The sequence below is a fragment of the Aethalodelphis obliquidens genome, unplaced genomic scaffold, assembly GCF_003676395.1.
Source record: "Aethalodelphis obliquidens isolate GAN/ISIS:26980383/991018 unplaced genomic scaffold, ASM367639v1 scaffold6, whole genome shotgun sequence".
Taxonomy (NCBI): Eukaryota; Metazoa; Chordata; class Mammalia; order Artiodactyla; family Delphinidae; genus Aethalodelphis; species Aethalodelphis obliquidens.
Genome location: NW_020837950.1, coordinates 276,020 through 295,965, shown reverse-complemented (window position 1 = coordinate 295,965; position 19,946 = coordinate 276,020). Strand labels below are relative to the sequence as shown.

Below are 19,946 nucleotides of genomic sequence, written 5' to 3'. Positions count from 1 at the left end.
CCCACCTCAGAGAATGTTGAATAATTGAGTTATGTCTCTGGTGTCCTCCCATCTTTCTTCTTCTTCTTTTTTTTGTTTGTTTGTTTTATTTGCTTCTTGGACTTCTACCCTTTGCCCTACTCTCCAAGAGCATCTTTCTTTTGTGCTGCTCACTACTTCCTTCCACCCACTGTGCCCTCCTTTCTTGGGTCTGATCTCTTCCAAATGCCCCCCTGTTCAAAATCACCTCTTCCTTCTCTGTCTCCAATTCCCAAACTGAACTCCCAGTTCCTGCAAAAGGCAAATCCCAGGTAAGTGCTGGAGGTTCTCTGCCTGTCAGAGCTTGGCTGTGTATGTGGGTGGCAGTGGCTGAGTCAGCTCTGTCAGGCAGTAGAGCCAGGGCTGCATAGTCTCAAGCCCCTTAAAAGCAGATGTGTGATGGTATAGATGGGTCTCAAGTCTGAGTGGTCAAAAGCAAGGGAAATACAGGCTTAAACCCAGACCAAGGCTTATATTAGCAACCAGCAGACAGAAGCCTGGGCAGATGAACGCAGAGCCATATCTATGAATGTCCTAAAGGAGCAGAGGTCCTTTGGAAAATAATAGAAGCAGGAGTGGGACTACGATCTAAATTAACGCCAGGTTAAAGTAGTCAATATCACTTCTTTTTCCACTAATGATAATATTTTGATAAAGGAAAGATTGAAGGGCAGGAGTGATAAGAAGAACAATATTATTATCTTAAATAAAATCTTAATAAACAGAGCCTGATAATGATTAAATAATCTACAAACCATGATCAAGTAGCATTTATTCCTAAGCTCAGAGGTCTTTAACATAAAGAAAAGCATCATGTAATTTATCCTATTAACTAAAAATTTAGTAAAAATATTTAAATTGTCTATATAGATGCTAAAGAAAATATTTTATTTAAAAAGCAGCAAATTTTCTCTTCATCAGGGTAATTTTTGGTCTATTTAGAAAATGAACTTCATTTATTACAGAAAATTGTCTGTTTTAGAATAGGATATTAGAAGACAGCTGAAAACTTGATGGCTTATAACTGTTTCTAATTTCTCCCTATGTAGAAAATAGCTCAGCAGCGAAGGGATAAACTGTCATACCCACTCCCCTAGACCTGGGGGATGGGGGTCAGTGTTGGAAATTACTATGGTAATTTGAATTCATGTCTGTTTCGTTCACTTCTTTTCTCTTTTACAACTTGCAGGGTTCAGTATTATTACAGCTGCGGTAGAGAGTCTGTAATCTGGGAGATCCCTTCTCCTGCACTGCTTGGCCAACCTTCCAAAAGGATCCAGAAGCTGGCACAGCCCAACAGATTCAAGAAAGGGTATCTAATAAATAGGTAAAGTACCTTGAGAATCTCCATAAATTCTCATCTAATTTGGTGAATGTCACAATATTGTTGTTCTAATTTTAGTGTCTGCAATTTCATAAAATAGAAGTCCACTTGTGTTTCAAAGCATCAGGGTGAAAAATCAAATATTTGCAGCAATTGTGGGTAATCAGAAGATCATCATCAATAATTACATTTGACTCAAATTGTAGTGAAGCTAAAATTCACACTAAACTTACCGCTGTCAGCCAATTTAAAAATATGCAAATGAAACATTACAGGTTTTTTCAATTCATGTTCTCTTACGCCTCTGTGACTGCAAATGCTCTTCTTTCTGCTTTAAATTCTGAAATTCTCCTTGTCTTTAAAAGACAGATTAGGAAATTCCCTGGTGGTCCACTGGTTAGGACTTCATGCTCTCACTGCTGAGGGCCTGGGTTCAATCCCTGCTGGGGGAACTAAAATGCCATAAGCCATGCAGCATGGCCAAAGAAAAGAAGAGCTTAGGTGTTACTTTCCACATGGGAGTTAAGATTATGATAAGGTTATTGGAAAAAATGTTAGGTTGCGTTAGTGGAATATGTACACTGGACACGTTCCACCAAGTGTGGAGTGTGATAGTACTACTGTACACTACTTTAATCAGAACACATTACATATATGTGTCCACTTATGGATGTTATACCTGAAGAAACTGATAATAAATTTGAGGCTATTCAGAGGTGACGAATGAGATGTTGATTCTTCTGGAAGCTGTTATATGAACAATAGTTAAGAGAAATAATATGTTTAGCTTAGAGAAGACACCTAAGTAGCAGTGATAGCTATGTTTCAAGGGTCAGCATCTGAAAGAGAAAAGGGAAGTCAAAGTAAAATTACTTAGAACTAGAAGTAGAAGAAGGAATTTACAGAGCAGCTGATGTCAGCTAAGTGTAGAAAAATCTTTCTGGTAGCTATGCAGTAATGGAGGCGTTTATTTAGAAAGGTCAACTGCCAACTCCACCCAAATCCCTGAAAATGTTCAAGCACAAACTGGAATGATGACTGTACATGGATTTTAGAAAAGATTCCTGTATTCAGGCATAGGTTGAACTGGACAACTTGAGTCTTTTTCCATCATAGAATCCAGCAAAAGTGGCCCAATTCCTCCACAAAATTTGCTTATTTGTCAGTTTATTAAATAAAATCTGTTAAGTTAGTTAAAATATGCATGTAAATCTGGTAAAGATCTGTATCTGTAAACTAGAAGAATACTTTAATTATCTGTTACCAATTTTTGAGACATCTGAAATTGACATTTCATATAAGTGAAACCCCCTTGAGTGCTAAAACTTCCTGTATTTTTAGAAGTTTGTTTCCCTGCTTTCCTAAGGAGATTCTTTTGATACTGAACATACATGTAACCTTTTTCCATTGGCTTGAGATATTTATTATGAATATCAACTATCACATAATGATTTAATTTGGTAAACCTCTCAGAAAGTGTTTAAGTATGAAGCACATTGCTTAGGCTAAGTGGTCTGACCTCTTTAGATTATGATATTCACTTTTCATAGCTTTCCTGTCATTTCTCTTTTTATTGGGAGAATAGTCTGTAAGTAGCCTCTTTTCTGATCTTTTGTGCTCTGGAAACAGATAACCAAGCTTGTTCAGAATTGTATGAGGGGGAAAATGCAAGTGCTTAATGAAGACACACAGGGTTGTCCAATAAATGTACTACATGAGCCTGGACTTTGTGACATATATTTTAGCTGATTCACTAGAGGGCTCAACAGTAGATTTGAGCAGTCAGAAGAAAGAATCAGCAAACTTAAAGATAGGTCAGTGAAGATGATCAAGTCTGACGAACAGAAAGAAAAAAGAATAAAATAAAATAAACAAAGCCTCAAAGCCCTGTAAGACAGCATCAAGGGTATTAACATATTGATAATGGGAATTTCATAAAGAGAGTAGAGAGATAAAGGGGCAGAAGGAATATTTAAAGAAACAATCGCCAAAAGCTTCCCAGCTTAGATGAAAAACAACCTTCACATCCAGGTAACTCAACAAACTCCAAGTGTGATATACTCAAAAAGATCTACAACCTGACGCATCATAATCAAACTGTCCACCATCAAAGACAAAGAGAGAATCTTGAAAGCAGCAAGAGAAGTGACTCATCATATGCAAAGGATCTGCAATAAGATTAACAGGTGACCTCTCATCAGAAACCATAGAGGCCAGAAGGCAGTGGCATGACATATTTAAAGCACTGAAAGAAAAATACTGTCAGCCAAGAATACTCTAGCTAACAAAATTATCCTTCAAAAATAAAAGAAATTAAGACATTTCCAATTAAACAAAAACTGAGAAAATTCATCACAGCAGACCTGCTTTACAGTAAATACTAAAGGGAGTCCTTCAGGCTAAAATGAAAGGACACTAGACAATAACTTGAATCCACATGAAATAAAGAAATAAAATTGAGTTAACTACATAGGTAAACATAAAAGATAGTATACATGTATTTTTCTGTTTGTAACCCTTTTATTCTCCTACATAATTTAAAGGACAGCTGCATAGGACTTCCCTGGCAGTCCAGTGGTTAAGACTCCATGCTCCCAATGCAGGGGGCGCAGGTTCATTCCCTGATCAGGGGATGAATATCCCACATGCCGCGTGGCATGGGCAAAAAAAAAAAAGACAACTGCATAAAGCAATAATTATAAATCTGTGTTGATGGACATACAATGTATTAAAAAACAGCCCAAAGAAGGGAGGGAATGGAGTGATATTAATCTGAATTAGATTGTTATAAGTTAAGATATACAGGGTAACAACTAAGAAAATAATTTTTAAAATATAGTACAAGAAATAACAAGGAATTTAAAGGGTACACTAGAAAATATCTAACATGGAAGAAGGGAGGAATGGAGGAATAGAGGAATAAAAAGATGTAACATGTGAAAAACAAAAGCAAAATGGCAAGCATAAATTCCATGTTATGAGTAATTGCATTAAATGCAAATGAACTGTCCAATCAAAAGGCAGGGATTGACAGAATGGTTTAAAAGAATGTACTCAGTAGTATGCTGTCTATAAGACACATACTTTAGATTCAAAGAAATATATAAGCTGAAAGGAAAAGGACGAAAAAAGATATACTATGAAAACTAACTGAAGTGAGTGGATATACTCATATTGGACAATTAGACTTTAAGACAAAGAAGGACATTTTATAGTAATGAAATGGTCAATCCATTAGAGGACTATAACAATTATAAACGTATATATACCTAACAACAAGAACCCAAAATAGATGAAGCAAAACCTGGTAGAATTGAAAAGAGAAATAGATAATTCAACAAGTTCAGTTTTTCAATACTGTACTTTCAATAATAGAAAGAATAACAAGCAGAAGATCAACAAGGAAATAGAAGGCTTGAACAATACTATAAACCAAAAATATCTAATTGACATTTATAGGACACTATACCCAACAATAGCAGAACACACATTCTTCTCAAGTGCACATGGAATATTCTCTAGGATAGATCATGTATTAGGTCATAAAACAAATGTCAATAAATTTATAAGAATTGAATTCATACAAAATCTGTTCTCTGACCACAATGATGAAATTAGGAACCAATAGCAGAAGAAAAAATTTAAATATGTGTAATTAAATACACTCCTAAACAAACAATGGGTCAAAGAATAACTCACTTTGATATTAATAAAATGAAAACAGTATACCAAAACTTATGAGATACAGCTAAGGTAGTGATTAGTGGGAAATTTTAGCTGAAGATACCTACATAAAAAATAAAAAAGATTGCAAATTGTAACCTAATCTTCCATCTTAAGAGATTACAAATGGAAAAGCAAACTAATTCAAACAAGCAGAAAGAAGGAAATTATAAAGATTAGTGTGGAAATGAATAGAAACCAGAAAGACAGAGAAAATCAACAAAACTGAAAGTTGGCTCTTTGAAAAGATCAACAAAACAAACCTTTGGCTAGACTTATCAAGACAACAAGACAGAAGGCTCAAATTACTAAAATCATGACAGAAAGAAGGGACCTTTCTAAGGAATCATTTGCAAAAGAAGGGTTGCAAATTGATCTTATATAGAGAAAAAAGTATTATAAGGGATTACTATGAGCAATTGTAAGGCCAACAGATTAGATAACATAAACGAAATGGACAAATTCCTAGAAAGACAAACCACTGAAACTGACTGAATAATAGAAAATCTCACCAGACCCATAACAAATAAAGAGATTTAATCAATACTTTTTAAAAACTTCCTATGAACAGCTCAGGAACAGATGCCTTCATTGATGAATTCAATGATATGCTTAGAGAAGCCCTAGACCAATCCTGCAGATTCTTCCAAAAGGTAGGTCACTTCCCAACTCATTCCATGAGGTCCATGTTACCCTGATACCAAACCAAAAAACGTTTGTAATGACAAGAGAAGAAAATGACAGACAATATCTCTTATGAATATATGTGTAACAATTCATACCAAAATACTACCAAACCAAATCCAAATATACATGCAGCAATCCACACCAAAATACTACCAAAGCATATCAAACAATATATAAAAATAATTATGCACCATGACCAAGTTGGATTTATTCTAGGAATACAAGAATATGTTGAGTTCAACATACTAAAATCAATGTAATACACCAAATTAATAGAATAAAAAACCCCAAAACTACATGATTACCTGAATAGACTCAGAAAAAGCACTTAACAAAATTTAACACGTATCATACTCCACAAACTAGGTAGAGAAGTGAACTTCCTCAGCTTGATAAAGGGCATCTACAAAGAGCCCACAGCTATCATCATAATTAGTGGTGAAAGACTAAAACCTTTCACCCTAAGATCAGGAATAAGACAAGAACATCAGCTCTCACCACTTCTATTCAACATCATACTAGAGGTTTGAGTCAGGGCAGTTAGGCAAGAGAAAGAAATAAAGCTATTCAGGTTGTAAAGGAAGAAGTATTGATAACTCTCTACTCATAGATGACATGATCTTATATATAGAAAACCTCAGGGAATCCACATGAAAACGATTAGAGCTAATAAATTAGTTCAGGAAGGCACAGAATCCAAGATCAATATACAAAAATCAATTGTATATCTATCCACTAGCAATGAACAATCTGAAAATAAAATTAAGAAACAGTTCCATTTACAGCAACGTCAAAAAGCACAAAACAATACGTGCAATGGAATATTAGCCTTAAAAAGGAAGAAAATTCTGACAAATGCTACAACATGGATGAACCTTGAGGACATTATGCTAAATGAAATAAGCCAGTCACAAGAAACCAAATACTGTATGACTCCACTTATACACAGTACCAACTGTAGTCAAATTCATACACAGAAAGTAAGATGGTGGTTTTCAGGGGCTAGGGGGTGGGGAGAATGAGGAGTTGTTTATGGGTATAGAGATTTGCATGACAAAAATTGTTCTGGAGGTTGGTTGCACAACGATGTGAATACATTTAATGCTACTGTACTATACACTGAAAAATGGTGAAGATGGTAAATTTTATGTTATATATATTTTAATATAATTAAAAATAAAAGAACAAAATACTGAGGAATAAACTTAACAAAAGAAGTGCAATGTACGTACACAGAAAGCTACAAACATTGTTGAAAGAAATTGAAGATTTAAATACATAGAAAGACATTCTCTGTTCATGGATTAGAAGTCTTAATTTTGTTATGATGACACTTCTCACCAAATTGATCGACAGATTTAGTACAATCCCTATTAAAAGTCCAGCTCTCCTTTTTGGGTAGAAATTGACAAGATGATTCTAAAATTCATATAGAAATGCAAGAGACCTAGAATAGCAAAAACAATCTTGAAAAAGAATAACAAAGTTGGAAGACTTACAGCTTCTGATTTGAAAACTTACTAAAAAGCTACAGTAATCAAAACAGTGTTACTGGCATAAGAATAGACATATAGATCAATGGAATAGAATTGAGAGTCCAGAAATAAACCCTTATGGTATATGTCAGTTGATTTTTGACAAGGATGCCTAGACAGTTTAACTGAGGAAGAACAGTCTTTTAAACAAATGGTGCTAGGATAACTGGATATCCACATGCAAAAGAATGAAGTTGAACCCCTACTTCACACCATACACAAAAGTTAATTCAAAATGGATCACAGACCTAAATATGAGAGCTAAAATTATAAAACTCGTAGAAGAAAACATAGGCATATATCTCTATGACCTAAGCAGTGGTTTCTTAGATATGACACCCAAAACACATGTGACAAAAATACAATAAATTGGACTTCATTAAAAGTAAAAACTTTTGTGCATCAAAGGACACTCTCAAGGGAATGAAAAGACAACTCGTAAATTGGGAGAAAATATTTGCAGATCATATATCTGATAAGAGACTAGTATTCAGAATATATACAAAGAATTCTTAATACTGTTCAAAAAAGACAAATAACCCAATTTAAAAAATAAGCAAAGGACTTGAATAGACATTTCTCCACAGAAAATATACAAGGAACAAGAAGCACATGAGAAGATGCTAAATATCATTAGTCATCTTGGAACTGCATGTTAAAACCCTGAGATTCTACCTCACACCTCTAGAATGGCAATAATAATAATAAAGAGAAAATTACTTGGAGAGGATGTGGAGAAATTGAAACCCTCATATATTGCTGGTGGGAATGTAAACTGGTGAAGCTTACGTGGAAAATAGTTTTCCAGGTCCTCAAAATGTTAAACATAGAATTATCATATGATCAGCAACTCCACTCCTAGGCATGTACCCAAGACAGTTGAAAACATATGTTCACACGAAAGCTTGTACATGAATATTCACAGCATCATTCCAAAATAGCCAAAAAGTGGAAGCAACTCAAATGTTCGTCAATGGTTGCATGGATAAACAAAATGTGACAAATCCATATAATGAGATATTATTCAACCATAAAAGGAAAGACATACTCATACATGATTCTTAAAAATATGCCAAGTGAAGGAAGCTAGACACAAAACGTGACTTATTTGTATGAGTCCATGTATTTGAAATTTCCAGAATAGGCAGATTCATAGAGATAGAAAGTAGATTACTAGTTCCTAGTGGTGGGGAGGGGCTGGGGAGGGGGTAATAGGATGGGATTTTAATTGGTATAGGATTTCTCTTTAGGGTGTTGAAAACATTCTGAATTTAGGTAGTGGTGATGGTTGCACAATTTTGTGAATATTCTAGAAAGCATAGAATTGTACACTTTAAAAGGGTAACTTCTACGGTATGTTAACTATATATCAAGTTTTAAAACTAACAGACTACCCCTAGAGGGTAATCATATTTATTTGAGAAAACCTTTTTCCATATTAGGTTTGTAGGTTTGTTGGTTGATAGGTTTCTGTTCTGGGAAAGGAGTATGTGGGGAAACCACCTATGATGATCCGCCAGGTTGCTGGGAGTTATGTCCAGCACTATCTCAAACTGCACTGCAGAGGAGACTGGCCATCACAGAGGGTTCTTGGTAGTGACTGGAATTTTTATCTCAGGGTTTTAATAGGAGGTTTTGGTAGGAAGTGAGGTGTTTTTTAAACTGCAAGTCTCAACCTATCAGTGGATCATGAAATCAATTCCAGTTGTTGTTTTTATGAAATCAAATGAAAATTTAAAAATCAGAATGCATTGCCTAGGGAAAGCATCGTTTCATGATCATTTTGTTTCAGATACACAGATTTACATATATTGTATCACAATATAAAATGTACTTCTTACTGTGGATCATAGTAAAACAACTTTAAGAAACACCAATCTAGTAGAAAGAACACTAATGATTATGGGAAAAGATGTTCCTAAGATAGAAACAATAAATATAATTGATTGGAGGTTGATTATAGCAATGAAGAATGCAGTTATTGTTCCTCCAGTGATTATAATATTTCATGTTCCATTTGCATATAGGCCCTTCAGTGATTACTTAAGAGATTCTCTTCAAATCTCTGATCCTTCTCCCCGGATATTACAACTCTCAATACCCAAAGTCACAAATCCAAACTATGTTCCTCCAAGAAGCGTAAGTGGGTCCATGTGAAAGAAACAGTTCCTGATGTACTTTGTAACATGTAGCATGTTTGTAACTGTAATGTGCTCCCCTCTTATTTCTAGATGTGTTTTTTCCTTTTCTTCATGTTTATTTTCCCCTCTTATCAAATGAATTTTTCTGACTATCTGCCCTGTGCCTAATGTATCAGTCAGGATTTGATGAGAGAAGCAGAACCACAATGCATATTATAGAATTAACCTTAAGCAATTGTGGGAGCTGATGAGAAGTCTATGGAAGACTGTTACAGCAGCTGGGACTTGGGTCTGGTCATAGATCTAGAAGAAATGAGAGAGACTAGGGGTAGTTCAGCAGTCCCCTAGAAGATATTTACTTCAGGAGAGGCAATTATAGGAGAGTCTTGCCTGTTCAGACAAGGGAGGAAGGGCTGATTCTATTGCTAAGGAAGGCTCAGGTATGTTCAGGGCTTCAAAGCCCCCCCTTCATTGGAATGTGCCCTTATGTTCCGATTCCAATTTTTAAGGTCCAGTTCCTTCTCAATCATTGCCCTAACTTTAATATAGGAGACCATATAAGTTTGGGAATTCAATTTGTGCTGTAATTCATCCACTCACAGAATTAGATTTTGAGCTTGGTTTTGAGAATTTTCAGTCCTGTGACCATTAAAGATAAGGGTTTCTTTTGGGTAAGTCACAAAAACTTTCTGGTCCCTTAACTATGCCTTAAGGTGGGAATTTAAAGGCCTGAGCTGGTAATTTCTTTCCTCAAGTTCTCCAGTGCACTTAGAAGCAATGAGCCCACCTCACTATACCTCTTTATTTCACTAAAATGATCTCTGTCAGCAGCTGCTTGATTACCAAATCTTGCTTTCTGTTTTGTCAGTGCATGCCACGGATTACCAGTGTCTTTTTTTTTTTTTTAAACGACTGGCAATAGGATCATTAATAGCTTTAAATCTAATCTGCTCAGAAAACAAATTCCAGATGGTCTAGAACCAGTACAGGCATACCTCAGAGATATTTTGGGTTCAGTTCTAGACCACCGCAATAAAGCAAATATTGCAATAAAGCAAGTCACACAAACTTTTTGCTTTCCCAGTGCATATGAAGGTTATGTTTACACTACTGTATTCTATTAAATGTGCAATAGCATTATGTCTAAAAAAACAATGTACACACCTTAGTTAAAAAAATACTGCTAAAAAATCTTAACCATCATCAGAACCTTCAGTGAGTTGTAATCTTTTTGCAATAGTAATGTCAAAGATCACTGATCACATATCAGCATAATATAATAAAAATGTAAAAGTTTGAAATATTGTGAGAATATTTCTTTTTTTTTTTAACATCTTTATTGGAGTATAATTGCTTTACAATGGTGTGTTAGTTTCTGCTTTATAACAAAGTGAATCAGTCATACATAAACATATGTTCCCATATGTCTTCCCTCTTGCGTCTCCCTCCCTCCCACCCTCCCTATCCCACCCCTCCAGGCTGTCACAAAGCACCGAGCCAATATCCCTGTGCCATGCGGCTGCTTCCCACTAGCTATCTACCTTACTACGTTTGTTAGTGTGTATATGCCCATGACTCTCTCTCGCCCTGTCACAGCTCACCCTTCCCCCTCCCCATAACCTCAAGTCCGTTCTCTAGGAGGTCTGCGTCTTTATTCCTGCTTTACCCCTAGGTTCTTCATGACATTTTTTTTCTTAAATTCCATATATATGTGTTAGCATACGGTATTTGTCTTTTTCTTTCTGACTTACTTCACTCTGTATGACAGACTCTAGGTCTATCCACCTCATTACAAATAGCTCAATTTCGTTTCTTTTTATGGCTGAGTAATATTCCATTGTATATATGTGCCACATCTTCTTTATCCATTCATCCGATGATGGGCACTTGTGAGAATATTTCTGACACAGAGATACAAAGTGAGCAAATGCTGTTGTGGGGAAATGGTGCCGATAGACTTGCTTGATGCAGGGTTGCCACAAAACTTCAATTTGTGAAAAACGCAGTATCTGCAAAGTACAATAAAACACAGTATGCCTGAACAAAGAACCCATCCTTAAAGTTCTGATCTGGTTATCTGTTGCTTTATACCAAACCACCCCCAAACTTAGTGATTTTAAACAACAGCCAGGGGGGAGGAGTCAAGATGGCGGTGTGGGAAGCTGCGGAGTTAGCTCTCCCCACAACTAGGGCACCTGCTGGCCGCTGGTGCGGGACTCTAACCACCAAGGAGACGGGAGGAATCCCAGAGTGAACCAGTAGGATGTAGGGGGACTGAGGGAGGAGAAGTGGAGGCCAGAGAAGATCGGCACTCCTGAGGCCGGGGAGATCAGGAGAGGCAGGCGGGAGGGACTCTCCGGGAAGAGCGGGAGAGGAGCAGCGGGTGATCACCTGGCCCACTGGGGCCACAGAGCCTGCTGAGCTCCCAAGCTGGTTCCCCCCCTCCAAAGCCCCATCCAGGCCGCGTGGGTCCTGGGGGCATAGGAGGGAGGCCAGGGAGATCAGGAGTGGCAGCGGGGAGGGGCCATCCAGGAGAAGTGGGAGAGGACCAGAGGGTGATTGCCCTGCTCACTGGGGCCTGGGGAGACTGCTGAGCTCCCAGGCCAGTTCCCTGCCCTCCAAGGCCCCCCACCATTGGTCCTGAGGGCATAGGAGGGAGGCCAGGAGATCAGGAGAGGCAGGCGAGAGGGGCCCTCCCGGACCCCAGACCGGAGGAGTGGGAGAGGAGAGGAGGGAGTTTGCCCCGCCCACTCGAGCCCAGGAAGCCTGTTGGGCTCCCAGGTGAGGTCTCCTGCCCTCTGAGACCAGGGGTAGGGGGCACGCCTGGGCCCTTTCTGTTCCTTGAGCCTAATCCCCACCCCCACAGCCCACAGGGCCTTTTTCAGCCCTGTGGTTCCTGAGCATAGGCCCCACCCACCACCCAAAACTTGCCCTTGCTTAGGCCCCGCCCTCAACAGCCAAGGCCTTTCATGACCTCTTTTTTTTTTTCTTTTCTTTTTAGCATTCAGCAAGTATTATTAAAATGAAGGGAGATTTATGGATGACACTTTGTAACAATCAGGAACTGTTGATTAATAAAGTTAGTTCGTTATTCTCCTGAAACCTAGGCAGCAATGAGAATTGTCAGACGGATCATTTTACTCATTATTTTTGATTAATGCACCCAGATTCTCTGACTCTGAAGGGAAAAAAAAAAAACCTCCTCCTCTTTTTCACTATTGTGGTACTAACATACCTTCCGGTTGTTGATTCATCTATTTTTGCATTCTTTCTAACATATCTGTTAGTTTCCTAGTCTAATTTTATGTTTTACTTTGTTATTGTTTGTTTTTTTTTACCACCCCACGTGGCTTGCGGGATTTTTTTTTTTTTTTTTTTTCGGTACGCGGGGCCCTCACTGTTGTGGCCTCTCCCGTTGCGGAGCACAGGCTCCGGACGCACAGGCTCAGCGGCCATGGCTCACGGACCCAGCCGCTCTGCGGCATGTGAGATCTTCCCGGACCGGGGCACGAACCCGTGTCCCCTGCATCGGCAGGCAGACTCTCAACCACTGCGCCACCAGGGAAGCCCAATTCTAGCAGTTTTTGACAGTGACTTTTAAGAGTCCTAAATAATGCTTGATTTGGTTTCCAAACTTAATTAAATACCTTCAAATACTTTATAAATACATTAAATTTGATTTCTTTTTAAAGTATTTTATTTCAACCATCTACATTAACAAAACCTTCTCAAATATTAAATAATTATTAAAAATCTAATACTTTAAACTTATAAATATAGTGAACCTGAAGTTTTTTAACGTTGTAAGAATTGATACTGACTAAGGTTCTTGGACTCTTTAATCAATAGAAATTGATAAGAGGCCAGATGAGAAATTCAGGTGAGGCTTTACTGGGACTCGTGCTATAGCAGGAGGGAGGGAAAACAAGTAACACATGTCCTTGCTCACTCCCTGAGAGGGGGCGAGCTGGTCCCTTAAACAGGGTGAAGATAGGGGCCAATAGGTGGATCGGGCCGGGGGGTGGCATACGTGGTGGGCCCACCCTCTTGGTGGTGCTGGGTACAGGGATCATGCATAGTACCCTACTTTTGCTCCTGGTACCTCAAAAGTGGCAGCTGGGTTTTGGCCTTTTTGTATGTTCTTATTGTTCATAATTTGCCCCAACTGCGCATGCGCGCAGTTCTTTTTAGTCCCTTTTAGTTTATTTGTATTCTGTTGCTCCAGGAGGCATTTGTCAGGGTGGAAGCACTACAGTCAAGGGTCTCAGGTCCCAGCCAGTCTCAGAATGACATAAATTTAAGATTTCAACTTAATGTCATAATTCTAAACAGTTACTCTGTTATATATTTCAAATTGCAATTGTAGTGTTATCACTCTTACAGGCCAAATTCTCTTAAAACATATACCTGCTTTTTATTTATTTATTTTTTTGTGTGGTACGTGGGCCTCTCACTGTTGTGGCCTCTCCCATTGCGGAGCACAGACTCCAGACACGCAGGCCCAGCGGCCATGGCTCACGGGCCCAGCTGCTCCGCAGCATGTGGGACCTTCCCGGACCGGGGCATGAACCCATGTCCCCTGCATCGGCAGGCGGACTCTCAACCACTTCACCACCAGGGAAGCCCCCTGCTTTTTATTTTAATAATATACACTTATTTTTTGTTTTAACAATAATTTCAAATTTACTGAAAATCTGCAAAAGTTAAAGTCCATTGGCTTTATCATTCTCTCTCCTCCGTGGTGTGTGTGTGTGTGTATATTTAATCTTTTCCCTGAATCATTTTTGAAAGTTAATGCCAGACATCATATACCCCTTTTCCTCAGTACTTCAGTGTGTGTTTCCTAACAAGAGGACATTATCTTATATAACTACCATACTGTTATCAAGATCAGGAAATTTAACATTGGTATAATACTATAACTAATCTATGGTCCCTGTTCAAATTTCATCAATTCTTGCACATATTTATTATTAAGACAAAGTATTAATTCTATGATTTTGATTTTCTTAGGTTTTTGACAGTTAATTCTAAATCTTCTCAGAGTTTAAAAATAACACACACTCACAAAAGAAATCAAGTTACTATTACAGGTACCTGAGGTTACTTGCCACCAGAGACTTTGTATGGGTACACTGTAGGAAGTCCTTTTACCTCTATGGATGTCATACCAAGTCTCTTTTTTTTTTTTTTTTTTTTTTTTTTTTTTCGGTACGCGGGCCTCTCCCTGTTTTGGCCTCTCCCGTTTTGGGGCACAGGCTCCGGACACGCAGGCTCAGCGGCCATGGCTCACGGGCCCAGCCGCTCCGCGGCATGTGGGATCTTCCCGGACCGGGGCACGAACCCATGTCCCCTGCATTGGCAGGCAGATTCTCAACCACTGCGCCACCAGGGAAGCCCCCCAAGTCTCTTTTTATAATAGCTGTTAGGACTACAAAACTTAAAAAGAAAGGGGTTGGTTTCATAGCTCACTTAATCCATAACTATTTTAATGAGATCTATTTTATTATAAAATTAATATTTTGTAAAATAAATAATTAATATATTATGTGCAGTAAAAAAAAGCAGCCCAAATAATGCAAGTGAATATGTAAATAAAAATCACTTTTGTTGTAACACATTTTCGGACTTTATGTGAATCACCTCAAAAATGTTCATACCCTTGATTCAGTCATTTTACTTCTAGAATTTTTATTCTCAGAAAATAATCAAGATTGAGAATGATGGGGGAGAGACATGTTGGTATAATGACCTCATGGATTAGGAGAAATTTCATTTCTCCGATTATTAATAAAGTCACATCGTTCTCTACATTTATTTGCCATGTGTATTTTCCTTTTCTAAATTTGTCTGTTCATGGCTTTATTTTTCTACTGGTCTGTTCATTTTTTATTGATTCACAAAATTCTTTACATCTTAGGGATATTAATCCTTCATCTGTTATATATGATGTGCATATTTTTCCCAGCTTGTAACTTGAAAGTTTGGGGTTATAATTTATATAATAATAATATATATAATATACTAAAATTATAATATATGTATAAAATTTTAAATGTATGGATCTTATATAGTTTAATAAGCTTTTAACAAATATATATACCCATTCATTAACCACCATAATCAAGATACAAGAATAAGTATTATTCTTGACTGAGAAGCCCAAATGATCTTTTCTCTTTATTTTGTTAATGTGCATACTTCTGTGCATAGTTGCTTAGAGTTGGTTTTTTGGTTTTGTTTTGTTTTGCTTTTGCGGCATGTGGGCCTCTCACTGTTGTGGCCTCTCCCGTTGCGGAGCACAGGCTCCGGACTCGCAGGCTCAGTGGCCATGGCTCACGGGCCCCTCCGCTCCGCAGCATGTGGGATCTTGCCGGACCGGGGCATGAACCCGTGTCCCCTCGGACTCTCAACCACTGCACCACCAGGAAAGCCCAGACATTATGAATTTGATTTCCTAATATTTTAGTGAGGAACTTTGCATCTATGTTCATGATGGATAGTGATCTATAGTTAAAAATGTATCTGTTGAGTTTTGGAGTTAGGGTTATGTTGGTCTTGTAAAATGAGTTGAGAAGTATTTCTTGCTTTTTTATTCTCTGTATATTTGTGTAAGATTCATGTTATTTCTTCCTTAAATATTTGAGATAATTTACCCTTAAATCAATCTGGGCTTAGTGTTTTCTTTATGGGGAGGTTTTTAATTATGAATTAAATTTCTTCAGGTATTCCTTTAGGGTATAGGTCAAATCAGATTTTTTATTTCTTCTTGTGTCTGTTTTGTATTTTAAAAGAATTTGTCCGTTCTTCTATGTTGAATTTATTTGCATAAAGTTTTTAATGGTAATATATATATTTTTCTCTTTAAGAGCTTTAAGATATATAGTGGTGATGCTTTAATTGCTGTTTGTTAATTTGTTTTCTCTTTTTATTTCTTGATCAGACCTGCTAGGGATTAACAAATTAGCTTTATTAATCTTTCCAAAGAGTCAACTTTTGTATTTGTTTATTTTTTTCTCAACTGTTTTTAAGAATTTCTTTTACCATTTCTTATAGAGTGGATCATTCAGTTTTTGTTACTCTGGAAATGTTCTTATTTTATTTTTATTTGTAAAGGATATGTTTGTTGGATATGCAAACATATTTTAGGTTGATAACGCTTTAGAGTATCTTTTCATGATCTTCTGGCCTCCATGGTTTCTGGTGGGATGCCAGCTAAAATTATAATTTTTACTCTGTATTTAATGTGTCTTTTTCCTTTGGCTATTTTAAGATTTTCTCTTTATCTTTGGTTTTTAGCAGTATGGCTAAATTTGCCTACATATAGTTTTCTTGGTATTTGTCCTACCTGTGGTTCCCTGAAATTCAAGGATTTGTGGGATGTTGCTTTCAATCAAATTTTTCAATAGTTCTGCTATCATTTATTCAGACTTTTTTTCTGTGTCATTCTTTCTCTGAGGCCTCTAGTTATACCTGTGCTATATCATCATATTCTATACCATAGATCACTGAGGTTGTTTTATTTTTTTTCAATATTTTTCTCTATATGCTTTATTTTAAATAATTTATATTCACCTCTACTCAATGGCATCAGTTCTTTTTACCACAATGAACAATCTTCTGTTAATCTCATCCAATGGATTTTTAATTTAGATGCTGTGTTTTTCAGTTCTTGGATTTCCATTTGGTTTTTAAAAATATATATATAATTTACATATTTCTCTTGGACCTTTAATCTCTTCACTCATTGTATCCATCTTCGGACCCCATTCAAGTTTCACTTATTTTTCCTCTATAATATCCTGTATAGAGGAATAATCCAGTTCAAAATCATGTGTTGTCAGGTATCTTTAGTCTCCTTCAGTCTGGAATGGTTCTTCAATCGTTTTTTGCCTTGTTGACCTTGAACACTATTGAATATTACCATCCAGTTATTTTATAGAATAGCGGACAAACTGAATTTGTCTGAATGTTTCTTGTAATTAGGGTAAGATTATGAATCTTTGGTGTTTATTCACATACATACACACATTTTCATCTATATTTATTTCCATATCGATTTATATATGATTTTTCACCTTTACCTCCAATTCTGATCCAACACTACCGAGTTTATTCTTTTCCTCCCTTGCCTTATTTGTAATGCTTGTCTCTGAAAGTTAAAAACCTGGCTCCCATTACCCTTAATACATGTCCTCTCTGTGTATAATCATTCCCCCATCTCTGCTGTCTTCTCTTTCTGCATATGGGCTCTTACACCCTGCACTATGCCACTCAGTCTCTGACACTTCATACTGGGAGGCCCCTTCCCAAAGCTCTGATCTCTTACTGGTATCTCTGATATCTCAATCCCTCTTACTTGGTCGACCCTTCTCTTGATGCTCTGGCCCTAACATCCTGCTATGGGCCACTGTGCCTTCTCCCTTCCCACCAGACTGAGACACCTACCTTGCTTTGCTCTCCCAAATGATCAGGAAGGGGCGAGGATGAACTGCTTTCCTTCTTTCAAGAGTCTTATCCTGTCTAGTTTCTGCCTACTTCTGATTTCTTTCCAGTGCTTTCAAAGAGTTCTGTTTTGTTTTGTTTTGTTTTCAATGTTTTATTCAGAGTCTCTAACTGTTATAGGCAAGAAGATTAGTTCAATACAAGCTACTCTGCTATTACTGGAAGCAGAACTTCTAATTTGCCTTTTAATTTTGTTTTGGTTATCTTGAGGTTAAAATTTTATGTGTGGTAAAACCCATAATCTTATTATTTTGAGGTTTCTTCCATTGCTTTATGATTAGAAAATTCTACCCCAAAAGAATTCAGAAAATCACCCCCAGTAGTGTGCTTGTACTGGCTCACAAGAGCTGATGGTACACATCTCTTTCTAACTTTGCATTTAGTGAGATCCATCACCTTCACAGTTTGAAATTGACCATGGTGGGAATTTTTGCACCATAGAAATTGGCAAGCACTACAAATCAGTCTTTTTTCTCTGAGGAGCTAACTGTTAAACATTTACCTGCACACCACTGGTCACCTCTATTTTCCTGTACTATTTTTGTGGTTTCTTTTTATTTTTAAAGTAGATAATTCCTCAACTTATTTGAAGTATATTTCTATGTAAAATATGGGGTAAGAATCTGCTTCTCCCCCATGATTGCCCCAGCCTTTATTTGTTCACTGCCACAGTTATTATATACCACAATGTTATTTATACTAGGGCAACGGTTTTCAAAAATGTGACCCAGGTATGCATAAAGGTTTCCCAGAACCTTTTAAGTAATCTGAAAGTTCAAAATTATGCACAAGTAAAAGGTTCACTCAGTGTGTAAGATAGGCAAATGGATTTTATGGTAATGGAGTATGAAAAGTTCCTTGACAGTTTCAGATTGTACATTGCAACTCTTATGGTTTTTTTTGTTTTTTTTTTTGCGGTACACGGGCCTCTCACTGTTGTGGCCTCTCCCGTTGCGGAGCACAGGCCCCGGACGCCAGGCTCAACAGCCATGGCTCACGGGCCCAGCCGCTCTGCGGCATGTGGGATCTTCCCGGACCGGGACACGAACCCGTGTCCCCTGCATCGGCAGGTGGACTCTCGACCACTGCGCCACCAGGGAAGCCCGCAACTCTTATTTTTAAGAAACTACCCTTTGTCAAGTTTTATTTTAGTATCAAAGAAGAATATCCACAATTATCTGAAAAAGCTGTTGAAATATACTCTTTTCCAACTAGTACGGGGAACTGGATTTTCTTCATATACTTCAAACAAAAAACAGTGTCTTCTTAAACCAGATATTAAAGAGATTTGCAAAAATGTAAACATATCAGTCTTGTCACAATTTTTTTTGTTTTGGAAAATATAGTTCTTCATCATAAAAAATATTTGTATTTCCATGTAATGGGTTCTTTTTACTTGAAATAATAAATGTTCTTAAATGTCTCAGTCTTTGGAAGCCCTCAGTCACTTTTTAAGAGGGTAAAGAATGTTACACATCAAATTTATTCAATTAAAAAAAAGTGTAAATGGGCTCTAGACCAAAAAAATTGAGAACCACTGTATTAGATAATATTTCTGAATTCTCTATTTGGTTACACTGATCTATTTTTATGCAAGTATCATTTTGCTTAAATTATTGTAAATTTAAAAATATTTTAGGGCTTCCCTGGTGGCGCAGTGGTTAAGAATCCGCCTGCCAATGCAGGGGACACAGGTTCGAGCCCTGGTCTGGGAAGATCCCACATGCCACAGAGCAACTAATCCTGTGCGCCACAACTACTGAGCCTGTGCTCTAGAGCCCGGGAGCCACAACTACTGAAGCCTATGCACCTAGAGCCCATGCTCCGCAACAAGAGAAGCCACTGCAATGAGAAGCCCGTGCACCGCAATGCAGAGTAGCCCCCACTTGCCACAACTAGAGAAAGCCCACGTGCAGCAACAAAGACCCAATGCAGCCAAAAATAAATAAATAAATTTATTTAAAAAAAAAAAAAAAAATATATATATATATATATATATATATATATATATTA

General features: G+C 37.4%; 1 protein-coding gene across 8 annotated transcripts in view; it reads left to right on the top strand.

Annotated features, from left to right (window-relative positions):
• SPMAP2L (sperm microtubule associated protein 2 like) overlaps positions 1-19,946 on the top strand; it is a 96,447-nt gene that overhangs the window by 32,814 nt on the left and 43,687 nt on the right. For all 8 annotated transcript variants that reach the window (XM_027102854.1, XM_027102852.1, XM_027102851.1 and 5 more), the window contains exons 5-6: positions 1,208-1,345; positions 9,315-9,426. In XM_027102854.1, coding sequence (XP_026958655.1) covers positions 1,208-1,345; positions 9,315-9,426 — 250 coding nt within the window. The remainder of the gene's footprint in view (positions 1-1,207; positions 1,346-9,314; positions 9,427-19,946) is intronic.